Source organism: Mchenga conophoros, linkage group LG11, assembly GCF_057382185.1.
Source record: "Mchenga conophoros isolate Kocher_MC1m ecotype Shallow Benthic linkage group LG11, M_conophoros_male_GT1.1, whole genome shotgun sequence".
Classification (NCBI taxonomy): domain Eukaryota; kingdom Metazoa; phylum Chordata; class Actinopteri; order Cichliformes; family Cichlidae; genus Mchenga; species Mchenga conophoros.
Genome location: NC_140536.1, coordinates 36,470,465 through 36,495,509, shown reverse-complemented (window position 1 = coordinate 36,495,509; position 25,045 = coordinate 36,470,465). Strand labels below are relative to the sequence as shown.

Sequence of the window (25,045 nt, the reverse complement as noted above, 5' to 3'; positions counted from 1 at the left end):
TCTCTCCTCCTTCTCTTTCAGATCCAGAAATGGCACGGCTATTGTTTCTGATTCTTCTCTGTGCTCTTCCATCTCTCGTTGTGCCCATACATAATTCATCAGCTGGAGGTAATTTGTGTGCAGGAATCGGTGTGTGTGTGTGTGTGTCTGTTTACAATATGCAGTAATGGACAGAAGTAACTCCGCAGAGATTGCTAAGTGACCCGAATGAAACGCTGCAATTTGTGCAGCGAGGAAGGCGTCAGTTAAACTGATAATATATCATGTTGCTGTAATATATCTGCATTATCTGGAGACAGAGCTTTCTTTCTATGCGCTTATCGTCCTTCATTCTGCCTCCTCCTCCTCCTCCTCCTCCTTTTCCCCCCTTTCCCCCAGGCTGTGCCATCATCCGGCCTCCCAGGGATGGTGGGATCCGCTATAGAGGCCTAACACAAGAACAGGTACAGAGAATCTGGTTACTGCAGAGTATTGAAGCTCATCATTCAAATCAATCACATGAGACTGCTGCCAGTTTGAAGATTTCAAAACAAGTGACACAGAAGTAGATTTGTGTCTGTTAAAAAATAAATAAATGTAAAAACATCTCATATAATTATTCACCAATATGCACCTGAAAATATAAAAACAGGCATTTAATAAATTTGAAAATGTGGTGCAATTAACTTTTCTTATAGATGGCTTTTTTTTTTGCAATGACTTGTATTAATTTGGTTATAAAATAGGGGTTTGAGGGTGTTGGGGAAAGGAAAGATTAATAATTAAATAAATTGATAAATATAAAATACTCCATAAATGTGTAAATATCATGTTAGGCCACCAGACGTAATATTTAAAAAAAGAAAAGACATAACTACTTTATAAAATGTGAAAAATGTGTATTTTGCATTTAATTTTCATTATTTTATAACAATAGTAAAATAATGTAACAAATTTTTTTATTGCTTTTGGAAAATAAACAGAAAAATAAATAATAATAAATTTACAAACAGAGAAACAAGAACACGAAAGTGAATTAAATTAGAAATATCATTTTACATTCTGTAAATGATTTAATGTTGACTGTTGTGCTGTAAATCATGTACCGTCTACAGGTTTTACCTTTGGTGCATTTAATTCAAAACGTTCTTTTAAAAATTGTTTTTGAATGCTTATTTTTTTGGGTATTTTCAATCCTCCGTATCTTCTTTGAAGATGACAAAATTCACCGGTGATTAAAACTTTATGAAGAGAGAGATTTTAGCTAACGGCTGAATGATTTTACACAACACACTGACTAACTAGAGAACACATGTGAGACCTGGCAGGCTGCAGCTGTTGTTCGAAGACACCACGAAAGCCTGTGTTTACTGGAGGAAAAGGAAGTTTATAGCTCATAACCAGCAGAGAACATCTCAAACCTGTTGTCTGGCACTCCAGCTTTAAATGCTCAGTCACACATGCTGTACCAAACGTACGAACAATGAGCTGCGCTCTGAGGACAGGACAGTTTTGCCAAGACCACTTGCGAGCTTTTGTAACTGATAATGGCAGCGAACTGAGGTGTGACAGTGCAACAGCAATCAATAAGGGACAAATGTCTGTGTTGTCAGTAAGAAGTGTCCAAGTCAGTCCCGTTAATCACTGAGCCAAAATTTTACAGAAAAAACCAAAAAACTAAAACGTAGCAGGTTCATTTCCTCTAGCATGAGTGACATGAAGTTATTTACAAATGAAAACTTCCAGTGTGAGTTTGACCATAGACTGTATATAAAAGATGAACTCGGCATTTTGAAACCTCAGCATTAGCATTTTGGGCACTGTCATGTTTTATTTTAATGAATTAAGTTTTTGAGGCAGAAATGGAAAATATTGGATAACAGGTTGGAGTGCTAAGTTATCGCCAAATGCTAGTAAGCTTGGTTGGTCATAAACTGTATGAGTGCAATGCAAAGACATGCATACCTGCTAATTTAATGGTAAGTGACAAACTAATACAATTCCAGAGTTTCACTCCGCAGCACTGAGGCACAAACTTCTTGAATGAGCTGTAGGTCCAGCAGACACCCGTCAGTGGGAGCACCCACTGCACACCGGTCCTAAAGGGGGAAACTATCCATAGAGGGTGACACTGGTTTTATCAGTAGGCTGTAAACATGTTTATTTTTGCAGTAAAGTTGGACATAATGTGGGCGTTTATGTGGAGTTCTGCACATGGCTATTAGTGGAATTGCAGATTTTGGCACCGGCTTCATTTTTCAACCCAAGAAGTTTCTGCTTAAGATATAAAAATTGCATCCAAAACTTCCACAGCTCCCATATGCTCAACAGTCCCACAGAGCATGTTTCACAACCTTGAACATGACATTGTAATAGTTTCTCATGAGATTTAATGTAAAAATTTATAAAGCAAAAGATCCTTAATGATCTAGTTTAGCTCTAACATACGGCCCAACATGCTACCATGAAACTGGCTTCACATAAACATTCAACTTAACTGTTCCAAAAACTCTGCGATTGGGCTCTCAGAGATATTTTTTGCTGTAGCTGCATGCCTCGTTCCAGTTCAGTGACTTTCTGAAGCCTCTGTTTACTCGAGCTGTGTACAGGGTGCCGCAGCACTGTGCAAACTACAGCTACAACCTGGCAGGCCAAAGTTTTATCAAGCGTTTAAAGTGATATGCCAGCTGGATTAAAGTGTGCATGGGGATGGATTCGTCCCACAGGCCTTGATTTTGATGATGTCGGCTGGAGTACTGTTATCTTAAAGTGCCCAGTGATATGAGTGTGTGGACAGGGCCAGTGCTGGAAAGTTAATTAGTACGTTTACTCAAGTACTTTACTAAAGTAGTGGTAATTAGGGATGGGTATCGTTTAGGTTTTATCCGGTGCCAAACCAGTACTTTTGAAACGGTGCCGGTGCTTAAAGAATGGAGAACACAAAATTGGTCCAAAAACCTCTCATGTTCAGCTGTTTTCCACTTTTTCTTTGGTCATTTTAGCCTTTTTTGCCAGGGTGAAGGGAGCATCTGCCATCAAACAAGAAGACAGCCGCATGTAGCTATGATGATGTTTGCTAGTTCACCTTACCTGCATTAATGTAATAACGTGGTTAGCCTACTCAACGTAAATTACACACGAACAACATTAAGCTCCTCACGCAGAGAAGAACGGCTGCTGCTGCATCATCATCCTCATCATTTCTGCTACACTGGCAGGGCTAGGGGCCAGGACTCTCCTCTTCGTGTTTTTGGGGATGTTGCATAACAGGCAACCCACCTGCAGTAGATGCGCTCGGTGTGAGGTCTCGCAGCAAGCTATCAAATACGGTGCATTTCTCGGCTTTTATAAAAAAACGCAATGCGTCGCCAGGTGTTTCATCAGATTCGAGGTGTTACCTCCTTTGCACAGTATCACAGTATCAGCTTAAAGCACTTGTTGCTGCTGAGTTTGCATCTTTTGCTGTGAAGTACAGCCAGACTTTTGACCGCTTCACCTTGGGCATTTTTAATCTGTAGCTCTGCTCTAAAAGAACGTACGTACCTGGACCCGCCTACTATCCTCGGAAAGGTAAAATGATTGGCTAGAATCCGAAGTGTATGACATCTCAGGGGAAAAAAAAGCACCGAAGTGTGCGCTGCTTTTCGGTCTGGTTACTACCGTTTATGTCAGATGGCACCGGATACCGGTACCCATCCCTAGTGGTAATGCACTTAAGTATTTCCATGTTATACTACCACCTACTCGTACTATACTACATTTTGGATGCAGATGCACTTTGTAAAAATCCAATAATACTTGATTCTGTATATCAGTAAGATTTAAGTGTTAAACACATCAATGCATCAATAATTGTGATCTGGTAATTTATTATTCTTGACGTTAGAGTTGACGTTAGAGTTCATGCTCAAACTTTTTGACCCTTTACTAAACGCTGCTACATAAAGTGATGTTTAAACAGTAAAACAACACCACTTTTTGTGTATTATATCTGACTAAGAACGCAGGGCGGCACACAAGCCTGAAAATTGTTTTAAACATCTCGGAAACAGCGATGACTCTTTGCGCTTTGATGATGGAAACTTGGCAGTTTGATTGAAAGCATGCGTCACTTCAGTTTCTGAAGAGCAGTCCCTCGGTGGCTTTTAAACAGTCACTACAGTCACTGACGTGGGCAGTGAATGGGAACATGGCAGTGTGTTAAAAAATGATTTAAGGGCAAAGCGCACACACACGGATACACCAACCAGCTCTGATAACAGAGAGGGATCAGAACAGGAACTGGATGCTGAGTGATTCGATCAAATTCTTTATTTTTGGACTCTGAACGGTACCGAGGCGACCGAGTTGACACCAAATGAGAAACAATGAATCGGCTCAGTTGCAGCAGAAGTAGCTGAGCATGTGCTTATACAGAGATTATATGAAAGGAGTGTTTGGCAGTACTGTGACACTGAGAGCGGCTCAGGAAAAAGTCTATTTCATACTCAAAAATAAGTCACTTTTTACTTAATTCCTTCAGAAACATGAAAGACAATATAGACACTGGAAGTTCAAAGTCTTGTGAATATTTTAAAGGTTGAATGGAGTTTGTAGCGCAGTGTGAGTCAGAGGAGCTGAGCAGGTTAGAGTGAGCTGGGAGGAGTGTAAAAAAAAAAAGGGAGGGTTAAACTTGGAGGGATTTTTAAAGCTGGATTTCTCAGCATGAGCCACGTTTATAGTGTCATTATTAGCAGAAATAATAATGATGCTTCAGAGAAAAATGCAGCAATGACCTGCTGCCATTAAGACAAATCCACTTTATTAACTAAAGTAAGATTGCCTTGTTGCTTGATATAAAGAATGATCCTGTTGTGATTGGTGTTCGTTTACACCACGTTTACAGCTTGGCTTGAGTAAGGCACCCTGTCTATGATGAGTAGTAATGGTATAATTTAAAAACACTGGTGGCCCTGCCAGGAGGCTGCTACCCCTCAACCTCCAGCCAGTAGAAATTGTTAGGTGGCACAAATCCTCTGGAAGTACAAGTTTGAGAACACATAATTCCCAGGTCTCAGTCGATCTTAGTGGGGTGCACATGAGCCTTAGTGACTTTATTCAGCATATCAATTCAAAAAGCACATGGCTAAGCAAGAACCAGGAATAACACGTGCTAAAATTCTAATAAACATAAACCACTGAGAGCGCAGGCATCTCCTACGCCTGGTATTATTGCTTTATGACCATTGTGGTTTTTGATTGTTTGTAAGTCAAATAGCCTTTTGATGCTGTTTTTGCTGGATGGTCATAAAATAAAAGTGTATCAGCTGTTTTTTTTTAATTTTATTTTTTAATCTTTTCCTCAGCACAAAAGAATACTGACATCTTTCTCGAGTTAAAGGTTTTCAGAAAATTTGTCCTGTGACCTTGACCTTGAGGTCAAGTAGATACACCTGTGTTATCAATAAGAAAATTCTACGTTGCCTGATTCTCAAATTAACGTGTTCACAAAGTTCTCCGACTATTCTGACTTCCAGCTCTGATTTATTCGCAGTTCCATTCAGTCAATAGTCAGTCAGCTGAAGCTGTCATTTACATCAAATTAGCGGTCGGCCTCACTGACCACTCAAAGCACTTAACAGCATAACCAGACTACAGAATCTCAAGCAAAATCTTAAAATGCCCCAGATTTCATTTTCCTAAACAGATAAACATCACTTGACAAACACGCCGAGTCTGACATTAGTTGGACAAACTATGGATTTTTATGGCTGAAGATCAGTTGAATAGAAATCGAGAGTTTAGTGGTTCCACATGAAAACTGTTGGGTTTTTTTTATAGCTTTAAAGGGAACTCTGTCCATTTGGAAAAAGAAAGCTCCATCAATATTATCTGGTTATTACAACTTTAAGCTAATGGTTCAGTTTTAGAGAACTTACTGTATCACAGTGTTTCTCAAGCTGTGGGGCATGGAGCCACCGCAGGTCAGCTGGTGACGATCAGAGAAAAAACAGGACGGAAATATAATGAGTGTTTGCCTGTGCTATCATCCCGAGCTTTATTTCTCTAAAAATTCAACTTGGATCCCATTTTATTTTTAATGTTTTTGAAAAAAATAGTGTGTGGTATTATTAATGTTTCTTTTTCTCTTCTTTAAGTGAGGGTACGCCAGAACAAGTTGGAGATCCACTGACTTATCAAGTCATTCAGAATTTAGTGGCTCTGTGGAAAATCTTGAAGTTTTGCTTAAAAAAATATATGTTTCATAGGTCAGCCTTTGCTGCATCAATTTTATGAGTTTGTATATTAAACATTCATATTTTAGAAAAAGAAAAAAGTCAAAGTGCTTCAGACTTGCTATCGTGACCTGGTATTGCTTCAGCTTAGTTGCTGAGTTGTCTGCTCCTGCCAAGGTGTGGATAAAAGCACTGAGGTTGGCTCAGAGGGACGCCACTTCTCGCTAGATCTCATCCTGCAGTTCCTGCTTTTAGCTAGTACTTAGTCCTAGCTAGCTAACATCCCAGCTAGCTGCGTGTTTGACACGAGCCTCTGTTGGGGTTGATGCCCGATTCCTTCTGAACAGTGATTTATTTATTTATTTATTTATTTGATTAACTGGGTCATGAGATCTGCTGTAGAATTTGTGCAATACATTATGTAAACACCATAAGGCGAGTGCCATTTCGTTCCATTATATTCAAAAGGAAGCAGACATTTCTACAGCTGATGTTCCCAAAATAGGGAAGCTAGCAAGAAAACAGTCTGGATAGATAAACAGCTTTACAGGCCACAGGAAACATATGTCAATTTGATTTTTGGTGTAAACTGTCCCTTTTAAAGGTTGGGGGCAAAAAAAATCCAAAACACATTTTATTCTACTTGAGGATTATAGAAATACAGCCACACTATTACATCACATAGAAAAGATTTACTTTAGACACACATGTCTTCCTAATTCAGATAAATATATTTATCATCTTTGCAAATAGGTACTGGGCAAACTTTTGATATTAGAAGCTTTTTGGATTAAGGTGGCCACATTTCAAACTGATATCTAACCAATGGCAGATCTGTGAAGTTTGCAAATGTGACAACGTCCTAGATATGAAATAATATGGTGTTCTGTTGCAGTAAAGCCCCAAATGACATTTACTTTTACCCCCTCATTTTAGAATGAACGAGTAATGAATATACAAAACTTTCATAAAAGTGTCTCAGTCGTTACAACAGTTAATCCTTTAATGCCAAGTGTCATATTTGATCCATGAGATCTTCATCATTGTGTGATTTTTCTTTTTTAAAAACCTAACTCCCTTATATATTTGTTTAAGATAAACAAACTGAGAAATTAATGTAGCATAAAATGATCCAATTAAATCTCATTTAATCAAATTGATATTTAATTTAATCTTTTATTTCATTTGTCAGAGGCTCCATTAAACATTCTGCTTTGCAAAATTTGAATTTTCTAGCAGTTATTCCATCGTTCAGGCTTTACTGGGTTAAAATGATTGCACATGCACTGTAAACTGTAAACTGCAAGCAGTGAAGCTTTTCTTCAACATGAAAACGGTTCCTTAGTTTCAAACTGCTTCCTTATTGTTCGTTGTTCAAATGTATGTATGCAGCTATGACCAAAGCCATTTAAAATGAAACATAAACCTTTTTGGCTCGCATATGTTTCCGTCCCCTCACAGGCAGAGGAGATGTAATTCAGAGAGCGACAGCACATCAGTTCAGACAGTATCACACTAAAATGTTTTCCCTTGTCGAGCTTTACTGTCGTGGCCATATGGCACTGTGACACAGAATGAAGAGGCTTCTTAAGTGAAGGAGAAAAACTTGCATGAGAGACCATCAATCACACTTTCCTTCCCCTGATCTCTCTGCCCCTGTTCTCGTCACAGATCCGCAGTGTGCAGATCCTGCCTGTGGATTATGAGATCGAGTACATCTGCAGAGGCAACCGAGTGATCGTGGGACCGAAGGTCAGGAAGTGCTTACCCAACGGCACGTGGACAGACATGATGCAGGCCAGCAGATGTTGTAAGTCCTCTTTGGTCTCATTCCCATTCCCTTTTCCTCCCGTTCCTCGTCCTTCTTTCATTTTTCCTTTTCCCCCTGCAGACAGATCTTGTGCACAATAATCAGCTCTTAAGTGTCACGTCTGCTTAATCAGCATCAAATTAAAACCACACTTACGCTGAAATGAAATCCCAGTTGTTTTGACAGTGCTTCACCACCCTCCCTGTTTACTCTTTACACAAAGGAAAGTGTCACATACTGTGCAGCGTTCACTGTCGCCGTCTCCAAAACCGACGGCGGTTTCCAAAGTAAAGTGAACTGATGCAGTCTGACTTAATGAAATGAAACCACACATTTTAATTTGTGTGGCTGCCAGCATTTGTTAGCATCATTTTAAAACTCCACTTCCCCCTTAGGGTGAAGGTAGCTCAGCACTGACATGCCATCACTGTTTAAGTTAAACCAGAGCCAGTCCAGGAGAACCATTCCACTTCCTGTTAAGACCACAGGGCTGCATTTCATCAGGGGCGCTCATGAGTAGAAGTGTATGGAGCTAAATGGGTAAAATAGTTATTTAATTTCATTTAAGCTTCGACAACTAATCTAAAAAATACGTCTAAATGGAAAAAAGAAAAAGACTCATGTCCTTTAGTGTTTCTTACACTGAAGCTGATTTAGCCCTAAAAACACTAGCAATCTGCTAATGCACGATGAATGGTACATCAAGGATTTACCACAGGACTTCCTCTTTTTAAAGCAACTTCTTAAAGTGATAAGGAGACATTAGAAAGATGGTTACATTTTAACAGAAGCCTCGACGCGTGCAGAAGAAGCAGCCAGTTGTGGGGGTTGAAAATGATGCTGTCTGCTGCTACAAATTCTCCGCTGCTGCTTGCTTCATGCCTGAAATTAAAATGGCAGCTTCTGTAAAGTGGCTTAGGTGCTGCGATGTCTCTAATACTCTCAGAAATATATTTCACCAACATCAGAACCAGTAACACAGAATCTAAAAATGCAACCGTATCTCTTGATCCTTTCTATCAAAAACAAAATGTTTGTTCCACAAAATGCATTAACACAGAAATGGCTCCAAAAGGCCCCATTTCTTCTCAACTTGTCTAAAAATCATGTTTTCTTGAGCATTTAGGGGCCGTTTGGTCAAAGTGGAACTTCACCCAAAGCTCTGAGCCTAACTCCATCCACTGCATAGTGAGAGGGGTGGGGAGAGGGTGTGAGAGTGATTTGCAGACTGCGTAAAATACAGAGCAGCACCCGAAAGCAATTCATTTCCACCTGCCACAGAGTTATGAATTCAAATGGAGGAATTTTCCCTCCAGAATCTTCCGAAACAGGCTTTAATGTGGCGGAGGATCACGGTGGTCGGAAGCCATATTCATTTAAGCCGTTAGTTCATGGACATGGTGACGTGATGTCACCTCAGCGTTAGGTTGCTGCCAGTCTGAGCCAGAAGTGATCATATTTAGACGACAGGGCCGAGTTGTCAGCTAACACTGATAGAGTGTGCAGATACTGAGACATGTCTCTACAGAATAATGAAGTAATACAATGTCACTCATCAAACACGGGAGCTCTGTTTTCTTGGGCGGTCTGTCTCACACCGCGGCCACATTGTCACACAATTCCATTAAAATGCTCCAAATGGCACCAACAGCACAAACACAGTGGAGCAGTCCAGCTCAATGATAGGACACCCATCACAGTAGCCACGCCCCCAACTTTAAGCCTCACCAGTATTCAGGTGGAGTTTGACCACCATACATCGATTACGAAAGGAGGAAACTGTTGTGGCCTCAAGATGTTTATTAGTACGTTTGGTTAATTTAACACAAGAGTCTGTGGTGACCGGCTTTGGGAGCCGGAGGAACTCCAGTGTTTTGGTTTCTTTCTCTCTCCCTCCGTCTCGCTATCAACGGGTCATCCTTCCTTCTCCAACTATGCGCTGATACATGAGCTAATTCCAGCCTATTATGTGTTTTATTCCAGTACAGTTATATGATTTAGTTTGAAAGCTTTTCCTTAATGTTTAACACGATAGACTTGGGTATTTACACATATGGAGCATCATTTGTGCTCATTCGGAGTTTTGTTTGTGTCTGCCTGGCAAATATAAGTGCAATATTTACTGTTTTAGCTCAGTTTCTCCTCCAACTCTGGAGAGAAATACTTGGTCGATGAAATACTGCTGTCTGTGTTGCTAACTCTGTCTGTTTGGCACTTGGTGCTGAGTACAGGGAGTGTACTGGGAGTTCATAAGAGCTTTTCTGCTGACAGTTTCCTGCTGTGGCTGAAAATGATGCTGAGTGAACCAAATCCAGACAAATCTTGTGTATAATATTCAGTTTTCAAGTGTCCTGTCTGCTTAATCAACAATCTTAATTTAAAGCCAAAACTACAATGAAATAAAGCGTCTGATGTTATGACAGCAAAGATTCACGGGGAGCTGTCTGTGCAGTCTCAACCTGCTTTTAGCCTTTTTTTGGTGTCTACCAACTCCTGCTGTGCACTTTGTTTGGCACTCGGTGGAGGTTGCTTTTGTACATACCACTGTTAAACTACAATAGCATTAGGTAACATTATTTCTCAAAAGTAATGCAACATATTTACTGCAGTTTAAAGTAACCTGTTACATTACAGTAATACCGACTGAGTTGGAATACTTCATGGCTTTGCTATTAATAGTGGGCAGTTCTTCCTCTGTGATTGCTCATGGAGGATCTTCTGTGTAATACTGCAGAATCTTTACCTTCATCGTCAAGCTCCTTGTTAAATATTAAAGCTCTCATAGACCTCAAACAGGCTGAAATGCTGCAGCGAGATGTTAAGAGAGCTGTGCATAAATGTGTCCCCAAACCTCCATGAGCTGTTTAGAAGTGTGATAATGATCTAATAATAATGATATGATAACATTTGAAGTTACTCCTGTTAAAGATGGTTCTGAAAGCTACCGAAACACTGAGTGTACTCAGGTTTTCACATCACTGTAAATAAAACTGTAAACATGAGTGCAAATAAAATTAAATGCAGCTGAATTAACATGCAGAGAAAGAGTAAAACTTCATCTGGGTTTATAAAAATATTTTGAAACACATCTGATGTATTAAACTCGAAGGTCTTAGAAATACAAAAAAAAAAGCACATAAGCAGGTTAGTTTCTCAAACAAAAGGCGCCTGATATCAGACACAGTCATCAACCCCGACTCTGCATCTGTAACCAGCTAAACACATAAAAGAGACTGAAGAGTTAATCATGCCTGTGTGTGCTGACTCAGCAGGGATGGGCAAGGTGAGAGAAATTATCCAAAAGTGATACAGAATACTCGAGTACCTCATTACGTTACACTGGAATCTACGGTGAATTGTTGCCTGTGTCTGGTTCTTGTGTTTTCCTTTACATAAATAAAAACATTTAAACCATAAACTGGTGCACACAATAACAACAGCACTAACAGGTTACTGCAGTGTTTACTCTTTTCACATGTGGTTACTTTTCATGTCTTTGCAAACATGTTTTTAACTGGTTATTAAAGCAGGAGAGTCGTGCACCATCTGTTTCCTCAGGTATCCGAGTGAGAATATTTCCAGTATTTATATTTATATACATGTACAGTCATGTTAGGTCTTTTAATGAATTTCAGGCACTGAAAGGAGTTCTTGTCCTACTTCCTTGTAAGCCATTCTACCCTTGGTGATGTTTCACTCACTTTACTGACCAGGACTGTGGAAAAGATGCCAAAGGAAGAGACTGCAGCATGGTGAAAAGCAAAAGAATGAACGTTATATTTTACATAAACCCTTTTTTTCTGAAAGAAATAAAGATGTAACCCATTTGTAATCACTGATATTGTGATATTTTGACATCTTTACATATTTTAATTATACAACTCTAGTACATGTAACCTTTCCCTCCCTCCATAAACTGACTGGCGCAGAGCAGATCGTGTTCAATGAATTTTCGGAGGTGTTTCATCTGAAAATAGCAGCTCGATTTGGCCGGGCACAATAGGAGAGCAGTGAGAGGGCCAAACCAGTAAAGCTGTAGCCAAACAGTTAAACAGTGAGCTGAAACCACTCCATGAGTCCAGACACTGCTGTAATTCCCCCCCGCTATTTTAAAATTGTCACATGATAACAAAATATTAGTATTCAAAATACTAATTACAGTTATTTTACATTTTCTAGTTTTAAAAGAGCCATTTTTACATGAAGCTTTCAGGTCATTTAAAAATCCATCCTGTTCTGTTTATCCAGTTCAGGGTGTGCAGGGGGGCTGGAGCCTATGCCAGCTGGGAGTGCAGAGGTGGAGCACACCCTGGACAGGTCTGCAGTCTGTCACAGGGTTGGTTAGCACTGTCGCCTCACTGCTTCCTCTGCCTACATCTCCAAAGACAAGCATGTCAAGTTAGTTTAAACTGATACTTCCTTTAAACTCTAACATAAATATGAGTTCAGTAAGATGAGGTACTAATAAAAATGATCCTAAATGCTAATAATACTATGATGTAGAAAACTGCTCTTACCATCACAAAGAATATTACCATATGGCCAGAGGGTGCCTCTCAGCAGCTGCAGGACTGTTTTGACAGGACTAACTGGGATATCTTTGAACATCAGGACTTGGAAATGTTCACAGACAGTGTCCTCTGCTATATAAAACACTGCATAGACACTGTTACAGCAGTCAAACGGATCCGGGCTTATCCCAACCAAAAGCCCTGGATGACCCGGGAGGTCAGGCAGCTGCTGAAGGAGAGGAACATTGCGTTCAGGTCTGGCAACAGGGATTACTACACCATAGCCCGATCCAACCTGAAGAGAGGCATCAGAGAGGCAAAGGGGGACTATAGGAGGAGGATTGAGGACCATCTGAAGAGTAATACCAGCCGGCAGGTGTGGCAAGGCATCCAGCACCTAACCAACTATAAGATCAATCTCGGAGCTGCGGACGGTGACCTGGAGCTGGCAGAGGAGCTGAATATCTTCTTCGCCCGCTTTGAGACCAGGGTACCGGAGGTATTGGAGCCACAGCAGCAACACGCCACCCATAGCAGCACCACCCTCACCCTGGAAGAGCACGAGGTGAGGCGCATGCTGCAGGCTGTTAACCCGAGGAAGGCGGCGGGTCCTGATGGTGTGCCAGGTCGAATATTGAGGGATTGTGCAGGACAGCTGGCTGGGATCTTCACCAGGATTTTCAACAAATCCCTCGCACAGGCGACTGTCCCACTCTGCCTGAAGTCCTCCACCATAGTCCCCTTGCCTAAGAAGCCCCACATCACCGGCCTGAATGACTACAGACCGGTGGCACTCACCCCAGTGGTAATGAAATGCTTTGAGAAGCTGGTCCGCAGACACATCACAGCAGCCCTGCCCCGCAGCCTGGATCCACACCAGTTTGCCTACAGAGCAAACCGATCCACGGAAGACGCTGTAGCCACAGCACTCCATGCTGCATTAACTCACCTGGAAGAGCATGGTAGCTATGTGCGGATGCTCTTCGTGGATTACTGCTCAGCTTTTAACACCATCCTTCCACACAAACTGGTGGCCAAGCTACAAGACCTGGGGCTTCCAGACAGCACCTGCATGTGGATCAATAGCTTCCTCTCGGGCCGTAGACAGAGAGTCAGAGTTGGCCATCACACATCCTCAGCCCTGAGTCTCAGCACTGGCTCACCCCAGGGCTGTGTGCTCAGTCCACTGCTCTACTCTCTCTACACACACGACTGCACTCCTCGCCACCACAGCAACATCTTTGTGAAATTTGCAGATGACACCACAGTGGTGGGGCTCATTTCCAAGGGAGACGAGTCTACGTACAGAGACGAGGTGGAGCAGCTGACGTCATGGTGTAAGGCCAATAACCTCCTCCTCAACACTTCAAAAACCAAAGAACTCATAATAGACTTCAGAAGGAAAAAGGCAGAGATCCAACCACTATTCATAAATGGGGACTGTGTAGAAAGGGTGGCAAGCTTCCGCTTCCTGGGAGTCAATATAGAGGAGAACCTTTCCTGGAGTGTGAACACCTCCGAGCTGCTGAAAAAGGCCCAACAGAGACTGTACTTCCTGAGAATTCTCAGGAGGAATAACATCACACAGAGACTGCTGGTGTCCTTCTACAGAGCCACCATTGAGAGTGTTCTAACTTACTGCATATGCATCTGGTACACTAGCTGCACAGGGGCTCAGAGGAAAGCACTCCAAGGGATCATTAACACCGCCCAAAAGATCACTGGCTGCCCTCTCCCCACACTGGAAGTTCTACACAACGCCCACTGTTTTAAAAAGGCCCAAAACATCATAAAAGACACCTCACATCCTGGCCACTCCCTGTTCGAACTGTTGCCCTCAGGCAGACGGTACAGGGCAATCAGAGCAAGGACTAATAGACTCAAACACAGCTGTTATCCAACTGCAATAACACATCTGAATACTACAAAAAAATGTCCATCACGCCACTCTTGTGTTAATCTATGCACGGTCTGAAGCATGTGTGTGGGAATGTATGTGAATGTTTTACTGTTATATCTTATTAGTATTTTAAGTATTCTATCTATTTTATTTATTGAATTTTATTGTTTTATTTATATTTTGATATTGCTAGGGATGATGCAATGATCGGGGACCATTCTTCATTTCGTTGTTCTCGTGACAATGACAATAAAGTTTCTGATCTGATCTGATGTTCGCTTCTACGCCGCTCGTTATAATACTAAGGCAGGAACTGTGATCCTCTGATTGTTGCCATCGACCCCATGCCTTCTTACTAACGCAGACTTGTGCAGATTTTATACTTCCTCATTCAACAAGGCGACGCTCTGATAAACTGTAAGTGAAATGTTAGCGTGAGGAGACCAACAGTCAGTCTTTCCTTCACTGACCTGGTTGCTTCTGAAGGCCACGAGAGGCCGTTTCAAGCACTGGAACAAAATGAGTTGTTACATTTGGACTCCTGCACCGTCCGACTCGGCCCTCACGTTCCAATGGTAGATTAAGCTGACTGACAAGGCAACAGAGCAAAATTCATACTGCTCACAAAAGGCTGATGTGAAACATCCATCCAGCTGTAAGCTCTCCTATTCCCAAAGCATTCCCTGCTCCTTTTTCTCATTACAAAGAATACTAAATGAAACCTTTTTGGTAAAGGAAAACTCTTCTGAGTGTAACTGAGCTGCAGCATGTTTTGAAGCTCTACTTTTACTGCTCAAGAAATGTTCGTTTCTAGTTCGTCAGCCACCCACAATACTGAACAGCCATGAATACTTTTAGTGGAATTCATGCAATGCAAAAGCCAATACAGTACTGTGCAAAAGTCTTGAGCCACCCATCATTTCTTTATATTTTGCTACAAGAATGTAAAATTATTTCAGCAACTTATTGAAAGACATGCAGTTCTCCAGGCTTCATAAAGGCTCTTCAAAGCTCTTCTTTGGATGTTGGCTGCTTTCTGTTCAGTTCTCTGTCGAGTACTTCCATAGTGTTGACGTTTGGACTCTGGGGAGGCCAATCCATGCCTGATAGTGAGCCATTGTGGTTTATTTTTCTCTCCAGGTGAACTCGTACTGCAATGATTGTGTGTTTGGGATCATTGTTACACTAAACAGTGAACCTGTTGCTAATCAGCCCCAAACCAAGACAGAGCTTCCACTGTGTTTTACAGATGCCTGTAGACACACTGATGACGACTTGAACCAAAAACTACAAGTTTGGATTAATGACCATAAAAGATCTGTTAACCCTCATTTTCAGTCCTGTTCTTGTGTAATTTGGCCCTTTTCTCTATTTCCCTTCCTTAACTGTGGCTTCTTGACAGCCAGTCTTTCATTTACCAAAGAAGAACTTGAAAGAGCTTCGGAGAACCGGAGAGTTATTGCTCGACATCACTTGGGGGGGGGAGAGTCTTGCTCCTTGGAAACATAATATGAAAAAATGAGCAGTCACTCAAGTCTTCTTCACAGTATTTTATGTCACCAATGACAGGCTGAAATAAAAGTGGTTACTTTGCAGTCTGACCATTTTTGGTGAGTAAAGCCAACAAGCAGGTGAACAGCGAGTGGGTGAAAAACACAAAGCTTCAAATGGGATGGAAAAAACAGGCTGTGGTCAAAAACAAAACTCCAATGCTTTTCCCTAATCACATTTTTGTTGTTGTTTATGTTGTTGTTGTTTCACCTTGATGGAAAACATCACGAGGTGAAGGAGACTTGGGGAAAACCACCACAGTGCTCAGAGAATCTGCACTTGTGCTGGATTGCTTGATAAGCTCATAACGGATGTTGCTGATATGAGTCTGTTGCATTAAAACTACAACATCTAAGAAGATGAACTACAAAAACCTCACCTTCCATATCCAATGTTTTTCACCACAGTCTGTATATAAAGGATGGTGTCAGTGACGTCCCACTCTGAAGTCTCAAACTGGCATCTTTTTGGAAGCAGACGTCATAAATGAGGGGTGACTGTGAAACCCTCGGACAACACACACACTGATGACTTGTGATTGACAAATTGCTTGTCAATGGCGCGCTCTGGTTTATTTCCAATTCTCACTCTAATAAGGACCATCATTTGCAACAGTAACATCATGCTGTATTCAGCAAGAAAGAAGGCAAAGGCCACTTTCCCACAGACTTCTACACCGGGAAGAGAAAAACCCCCTGAATACAATCATTTGCAAATCTAATTAACCCATAATTTATTAGCAATAGAACATATTGAATGTTTAAGCAGCGAAAATTCTAAGAAAATAAAATCAGTAATTTTGAATTTGATGGCAGCGACACATCACAAAAAAGCTGGGATGGGGTCGTGTTTCCTACTGTGTAGCATGCCCTCATCTTTTAACTAAAGTCCATCTGGGAACTGTGGAGACCAGCTGTGGGAGGTTTGGGGGAGGAATGCTGTCCCATTCTTGTCTGATTGAAGAATTTTAGCAGGCAGGCCAGTTCAGCACCCCGATTCTGCACAATTTAACAATGTTTTGCTGAAATACACAAGGTCTTTAAAAAAAACACGTTGCTCTAAAACCTGCATAACTTTCAGCATCGATAGAGCCTTTCCAGATGTGCCAGCTCCACAGACACTAATCCACCTCCATACCGTCAGAGACGGAGGCTTGAGTGCTTATAACAAGCCCCCCCCCTCGTCTTTAGTCTGGAGGATGTGGTGTCCATGTTTCCCAAAAAGAATTTCAATTTTCAGTTCGTCTGACCACAGAACAGTTTTCCACTTTGCCTCAGTCCTTTTTAAATGAGCTTTGGCTGAGGCTGGCTCAGGCATCCAATACTGATTTCTGGCCTCGTCCCTTGCACTCGTGTCACACATATCAAATTTGAATTGAGTTAATATTTTATAATATAGTTTCTCAGTTAAAAGGTTTGATATGTTTCTGTGTTCTACGTTTGGTTTATGAGATCTGAAAATCACTGCGTTCTGGTTTTCTGTACATTTTACCCACAAACTGACCTGCACAGCGTCCACATCACTGCAGACACTATTACTGATGTGAAAAAAAGCTCACTAATCATCACAGTGAGTTGAAATGAAGTGGCTGTAATAGAAAATGCTCCCCAGCCTCTGGTCCACTCGTTTTTCCCTCTTCCTGCTGAAGACGATCCATCTTAACAGTTCCTTTACGAAAGCTTTTAGCATCTTTGAAGTCAAATTAATTAACCATAATCCTAAAAGCTGGCAGTACAACAATGCTCAGAATGAGGACGTAAGCTTTGCAAACAGAGCTGCAATACAACCTCTACTTCACTTTGATCATTTTAATTTGGCTAATTATATTTTATTTATGGAGCATTTTTCTAAACCTATGTTACAAAGTGCTGCACGTGGTAAACGGGCCATAACCAGCAGACTCGCCTACATTACTGTTATTTCCATTTCGGCTATTAATTAAACAGTTTGTTCAAAGCACATCAGCATATTTGCAAGTTATGGTGTAAGATGGAAGCAGACATAATTTAAACGATATGATCTGTGACGCTTCTCAGCCTTGTTGTTTCTCCATGAACGGGCTTTTAGTCTGTCACTTTGAATTCTGATCTCATTTCATAAAGACGGCCCAGCGCATGTGCTAAAGGGAGAAATGAAAGAAGCATTAATGCAACTTTCCTTAGTATTTAGAGAATAAGATTAGCTCTTTTTATGGTCACCACATAGATACTTACAGATCACATGACTCAGACCCTCCTGATCATAACTGACTATTTAACCACAACCGCGACCTCCTGTCAGGTAAACCTGTGACTTTTAAACTGGACTTTAATGACCCCATTTTGGACACACGTGGCCAGTGTGTCAAAGCACAGGCAGTGAGAAAAAAACGGGACACAGAGATGAGAATATGTTTATTCTACAGGGGAGATGAAGCCTTTTCCCTCTGCTCCCTGCTTGGAAAATAAGTGAAGGCCTATAAAATAAATACATGTAAATATGAAATGATCTGTACTGTCTCCACTGAGGCCGTCTGTGTCTTCAGAGACATTTAGATGATGTTTAATGAATAAATTTGCACTATGAAATTGATTGTATCTCTCTACAAACCAAATTTGTATTGGCTCTTGCAAATTTTGAAATAAGGGCAGCAATCCAGTCAAATCCCAGTTGAAACCTCCCATTTTTGTTCTTCCAGTTCACATTTAACACCAGTGGAAATCTTCCCAGGAGTACACTCTCAGAAGCAGGATTTTTTGTTTTCTCTGGCTTACGTAAGAGCACAAGCTGCAATGTGCAGATTGGAGTTTTATTTTGTACTCGCATGCTGGAAGGAAGATTCGACAAACTCGGCAGCTTAACAGAAAAACACCGAGGAGCCCGGCCATTTCCAGATCAGACAAAAAAGAAAAAAGCTATTCCTGTTTTATTTTTCCTGGTAACTAACGCAAAACTTTCCATTTTCCAACTTTCTAACGACTCCGTCACTACTTTGTGCCCGTTTTGTTTCTGAGACGTGTGTGGGAACACTGCCAGATGTACTAGAAACTAGTGCCTGGAAATATGCAAACAAGGGAAAGAAATAATCTCACAGGATGAATTCATTTAAATCTCAGACACATTTTCAGCTTTTTGCTCATTTATATTCCACTTTTACCTACTGCAGTGCTTGCTCAGATGAAGGAATCTATTCATGTGTGGACTGTAGGGAAGGTCGTTCGTTTTCTTTCTGCAGCAGCCGTAACTAGAAGAGAAGAAAAACCTTGAAAAAAGAGACTTTTTTTAACCCGTTGCCTCTGTCACCGAGGCTGCCGTCTGATTGCGTTCCTTTCTTCTCGTTTAGATTAGTCGCCGTGAACATCACAGGGCTACTACATGACGACAGACTCTGCAGTGGAGCCACTTTTCATTACAATTAATGAAATGTGTGGCATCATGACTAGCCTTGTTTCCAGAGAGAGTGACGCTATCCCCAGACCACGTTGGGCATGATTAAAGCTAACTAGAGGCATGCCTGTGGCCAGCTGTGAGGAGGGATTTTTCTGGCTCAGAAAAGCGAGCTTGGGGAGTGAAGCATGATTGGTCTGCATGTAGTTAAAGCAGCGTTTTACCTTATTTAGCAGCAGTCATTTTCCTCTTATTTCTGGGAAGAAATAATATACATAACCATGAAAAACAAAAACAAGTATTTTATGCTTATGTGAATGAAACCCCATTTAAAAATCTTACAAATGGTCAAACAGATTTATATCATTGGTGATTTAACCTCTCTGATGTGTCCCCAAAATATTTTACATGCAAGAAAATCTCCAACAAAGTCTGCCTCAATTTCTTTGATACAAACCAAATGCATTTTACTTTTGTAACTCCTACTAACAGACTATGTTTTACACAAATTTTCCTTTTTAAGGGGTTTCTGTCAGTAAGATCACAATTTGTGTAATTTTTGGGAGCAAAAAATAAGATTTGGATTAAAACGGTGGTTAAGTACTTTCCTCTGAGACATGTTTAATTCAGCTCACTTTCCTGTAATTAAAGGGTGCTTAACATTTTTTACAGAAGGCCCGACTGACTAACATAAAGTAAGTGAAGGGTCAAAGATTGGATAATTAAACATGACACTTGGAGTGCTGAGCTATCCATGAATTTGGCTGATGTGGCAGATTATTTTACAATTGGCAGTTTGCCAGCCTGGGGCCTTCTATTGTTGGAACAGGCTGACTTCCTGTTTCCTGTTAACAGTTTGAAGTGCAGATTGACATGGCTAGTAAAGGATTCTGCAGTCCTGCAGAAACCCCAAGCACACCCATACTGTTTCTACTGGAACTCAGAGGATTAAGATGTAAATGTGAGCACCTCAGTAAAAGCAGAGCTTTAGACAGTTTGCAGGTCTGGAGCGCTCACGTGTGTTTGTGTTAACACAGTGCCAAAATCTTCCCAGCAAATTTCCCTCAAGATCAGACGGTGCAATCATCAGAGAAACCAGAAAAAGTCCAAGAGCTTCACCTCAGACTCTACAGGCCTCAGTTAGCTCAAGACAGTACAACTGGAAATAGGCTAAACAAGTATGGTTTGTTTATGAAGGTTCCAGAAAAAAAAAACAAAACTCTTCTGTAAAAAGAACCAGCGTGACTTAAGTTTGCCAAGTTACATCTAAACAAGTCACAAGACTTCTGGAGCAGTGTCCTCTGGACAAACGAGACCAAAGTGGAGATGTTTGGCCATAATGTACAAACACTTGCATATCAGCACAAATGCCTCACACCAGCTGTCAGCACGGTGTTGGTGGACTGATGATTTGGGCTCCACCAACACCCGGGCTCCTTACAGTTATTGGTTTCACCATGAATTCCTCTGTTTCAAAGGTGAGGTCATCTGTACAGATGACAATGATCTCAAGATGACCTCGAGCTCAGCAGCAAATCTACAACAGAGCGTCTGCAATGGTTCACTCATAGTCCCGACCTGAGCTGACTGAAATACTGGGGCGGGGCCTCAGGACAGCAGAGTTGTGTGAAAACTCTTTTTCTTTAAAGTATTTCTAATAAATCAATATCGGTGGCACTAACACTGAGGCATGCTTCAGTCAGTTGCTGCTTTGTTTAGTAAGATGAAGCAATAATTGTTTGATATGTTGTTATTAGTAAGAATTGAAAGGTTCACAGCTGTGTAAATTAGGCAGATGTTAAATGTGTGTACTCTCACCAATATTAGCGGCTCATTCACAGCACGCAGCGCCACATGTTTGATTTAGCAGATTTTTGCAATGCCTGATACTCTTCCTGACGCAGCCCTCAATGTCGGATTTGTTTCTCCACACGGGGATGAACTGGGAACCTTCTGCTTGTTAGGCACATCTATAAACCACTACACTGTAGAGCCACTCCTCAAGGCTGTTTCTTAATATTAGGCTTAAGTTAGCTAACATTTACAGACCGCTGAAACTACTGATGAAAAATATATAAATATCACAGGTTTTACTCCTTTCAAATTGACACTGTAGGTGCAGCAACTAAAAACCTCGAACAAGTTTGAATGTCAGTGACCTCGACCTCAAGGTCAGAGGTCAAGTTTTCTGAAAATCAAGTCAGTGTGATAACCTAGCATAGGATATCCAAATTCATAGCACAGGTGCCACTGGCAGCATCTTTATAATTCTGCCTCTGGAATTATAATAATAATAATAATTATCCAATTACTTCTGAAAATGGGCGACTTTGTATAAAGAGGCTGTGTCTTCTAAACAGAAAATGAAAAGGTTTTATAAAACAATTTGACTTAAGGCTGAAAGTTTGATTTAAATCCACTGCAGTGGTGTACCGAGCAAAATCCTGACTGGAGACATACACAGGGAGATTTGAGAAATACAACAACGCCCTATCTTGACTTGTCAACATGTGTTGATTACCAGATATGTGAAAAGTCGAAGGAAAACTGGCTTTTTTTTTTTTACTTGTGCCTAATCAAAACTGTAAATACAAGAGTGACTAACAGCTTTATAGCTGTGAGTCAGTGACACCGATGTTACTGAACCCGATCTAAAAATTCTCAACTGCAGCTACCAAATTCGATGCCACAGAAATGAAGCACAACAAGCCTCCATCTATTTTAATCATAGCGGCATCAGGGAGACTCTTTACTGAATGAAGGTCGTGTTTTAATGAGCGACGAGCTCTTTTTGCTCCTTTAATTGACTCGAATGAAGCAGTTAATGTTTTTTATGTGAACGTTATCCTGAGTGGAGATGGCTTTCAAGCTTGGTAACACATTATAATCACCGTCAGTATTTACAGTAAATAAACAAAAATATAAATGAACTACATTTGAATCAACTATCAGGCCAAACAGTGAATTATTTTAAAAACAGAGCTCAAACAATGCGAACAGGTACCGAAGCTTGTTTCTGTTCATCTGCGCCATAGACGTTAAATTCTTGAAGCGATGTTTTAAAAACTGTTAGAAATCCCATTATTGTGATTTCATGCCCCAATAATTTAATGTGACTGTCTCTTGAATTTATTAATTTATGAAGGCTTAAAATTAGTGCAAAACCCCCAAAAAACATTTAGAAGTGCCAAATTTCAACGCACCTCTAATCTGAAAGAGGCAGAAATATTCATAGCATGAAGGAAAGCTTCGTTATATATGTATGAAAGTAATTGACCAAACAGATCACGTGATTCTGAGGTGGAAATTCACTGATTTCTTTGCTTCCCATGGTGGATCCACCAGGTTTAAATAAACCATAATTATCCTCTGAGTGTCTTTCAACCCGTCAATTTGGTTTTCGCATTACTACTGTTTTTCACTCTTCCTGCTTTTTTAAATCCTGTTTTCAGGCTTTTTACTGATAAACCTCAGTACTGAACAGCAACCCCATTAAACAAGGAGAGGAACTGAGCAGTGAACGAAGCGGAGCGTAAATCAGCTTAGAAGGCCGAGCGTTTCCCCGGGAGCTGGTAGACAGAGAAATGGAGCTGAGGGTTAAAACTGGACTTGGAGGCACCCGGTCGTGCAGACAATGAATTCATCTCCCTTTGAGCAACATTTGTGCAACTCCTTCTTTGTGTATTTATCGATTTACCTTTCCATAACTCCCTCTTCTTGTTTCCAGTGCTGCTGTGCCCGCGGGTGTGGACGTCTCTGGAGAACGGCAGGGTGACGGCGAAGCCTCCCGGGCCCCCCGTGGAAGGAACCGTGCTCCATTACAGCTGCCACGCCGGCTTCATCCTGGAGGGCAGAAACATCAGCCATTGCACTAAGCTGGGCAAGTGGGACGCGCCTAAACCCACCTGCCTGTGTGAGTGTCTCAGAATATATCAGGTTTTCCATTATACTGCGCCTTCTAGCAGAATTAAGATAATTATGTCATATAGTGGGATGCCATTTTCTGTTACATGAGAGATTCAGCGGGCGAAGCAAGCCGACTGACAACAAAGAGCGTAATTAATGACACTGAAACTATGACTGGAGCCATGACTGGAGTTGCAAATGATGGTGATGAATCATAGTAACAACTGGAGGCTATAATTTACTCAGTGAGGAAAAATATTGAGCCTTTATTGATATTTTACACCTAAAACAACAAATTGGTTAATAAATAGAAAATTAAAACAGCAGCTGCTTTGATGGCAAATTAATACATGGTTTCTGCAGTAATAAAAGAACACTGATGTATTTTAAGACCTCAGGAGGAATAAAACTAGGTCTAAACAACTAATTATGTGAATAATATTCAGGCTTTAATAAAGAATGATAACTGGGTCATTCCCTGGAAAACCAAACGAGTGCCAAACATGGAGCGAACCACAGCTAGAGGATGAGGCTGGTAACAAAATGTAGGCGCAAAGGAGGCTTTTGATAGGCTGTCACCTGTCGCACGCGTGGTCATATAGACCTGGGAAGTTTACACAAAATTGACTTTTTAAAGTTTTCTCCAGTAAATGAATCAAACATCCAGGACACCGATGCTTCTGTTCCAGGCATTAAATTTATGCAATTTAATAAAATACAATCCATGACATTAATGCTCACAGCTGGTTACAGGAATCAATCAATCATGAAATATAAAATACTTACGGCCTTATTTAGGACTTTTTAATGAACTGGCAACCAGTCTCTGGTTCCAGCTTCGCTAAAGAGCAGATTAAATGCTTTTTACACTAATTAGAAAATCTTTATATTGACACACTACAGGCAAACACAGCACTGATCCATTTCAGGATTCTGACTTGATGCTTTCAGGCTAACAGAAACAAACTATACAGAATATTAGGCAGGCACTTGAATATTTGTTTCTGTAAGATTCGAGCTGGATGTTCAATCTCAGCTTGGTCATGTGACATTTTGTACTTTGAGTAGTGTTCATCAAGCTTCAGTTTATCTCATTTTTTGCTAATCAGCAACTTTGTTATCTAGAACGAGCAACTTTTCATCCCCCTTTAGGAAGTTTTTCTCCTTCTCAAAGGCACGTAGTGAAGAATCTGCAGCACTCCTCTGCAGCACAGCTCTCGCAGCCATTGCTCTCCCGCTGCTCTCCCTCTCTGTTCTCATGCACAGCCTCTATGTGGGAGCTGCTGCTGTGCAAAGTAAGAGACTGTCTGTAGCTTCTAATTTTCCCTGTCAGTGATAATTTTACATGTAAATACAGCTGAAATCACAGCACAGTCTTTGTACATCACTCGTGTAAGCTGTGATTTTGTCAGATTATGTCACAGTTATAAAATCTGACACGAGCTCTTCCACCGAGGTTCTTTGTTCAAGGTAATTACAGGCTTTTTTAAAATGTCGAAATACTTAGAATGCTTCTCATCCTTACTTGTCTGCCAGGCATCCTTCTTGCTCACCGCAGTAATAATCATGCCTCAGTAAACCTCATGTTGCAAACTTTGTCACTAGATTCAGCAACTCTTATACCTGCAAACCAAAGTTTTTCTTCCTAATAAGCAAAAAACTGGGCACGCTCAGTGAGACGGAGGCAGACCCCCCGAGAAACATCATGTTGTCTCTGAGTGACTGTCGAACAGCTGTTATGGATTTAGGTGTTTCTTTTACCACAGTTTGTCTGTTAGACGTTTCTGCAAATCAGTGCAACTATGTA

At 41.0% G+C, this 25,045-nt stretch overlaps 1 protein-coding gene and 1 long non-coding RNA gene across 6 annotated transcripts in view; one reads left to right on the top strand and one right to left on the bottom strand.

The window, feature by feature from the left end:
* gabbr1a (gamma-aminobutyric acid (GABA) B receptor, 1a) overlaps positions 1-25,045 on the top strand; it is a 128,280-nt gene that overhangs the window by 2,627 nt on the left and 100,608 nt on the right. For all 5 annotated transcript variants that reach the window (XM_085292710.1, XM_085292711.1, XM_085292713.1 and 2 more), the window contains 4 exons: positions 22-108; positions 379-443; positions 7,866-8,004; positions 23,060-23,245. In XM_085292710.1, coding sequence (XP_085148836.1) covers positions 30-108; positions 379-443; positions 7,866-8,004; positions 23,060-23,245 — 469 coding nt within the window. In that variant the 5' untranslated portion in view covers positions 22-29. The remainder of the gene's footprint in view (positions 1-21; positions 109-378; positions 444-7,865; positions 8,005-23,059; positions 23,246-25,045) is intronic.
* The window catches only part of LOC146564919 (uncharacterized), a 43,556-nt gene continuing 18,765 nt past the window's right edge, over positions 255-25,045 (bottom strand). The window contains exons 2-3 of the long non-coding RNA XR_014894463.1: positions 23,030-23,175; positions 255-8,091 (exon numbers count right to left, since the gene is read on the bottom strand). This is a non-coding gene — a long non-coding RNA (uncharacterized LOC146564919). The remainder of the gene's footprint in view (positions 8,092-23,029; positions 23,176-25,045) is intronic.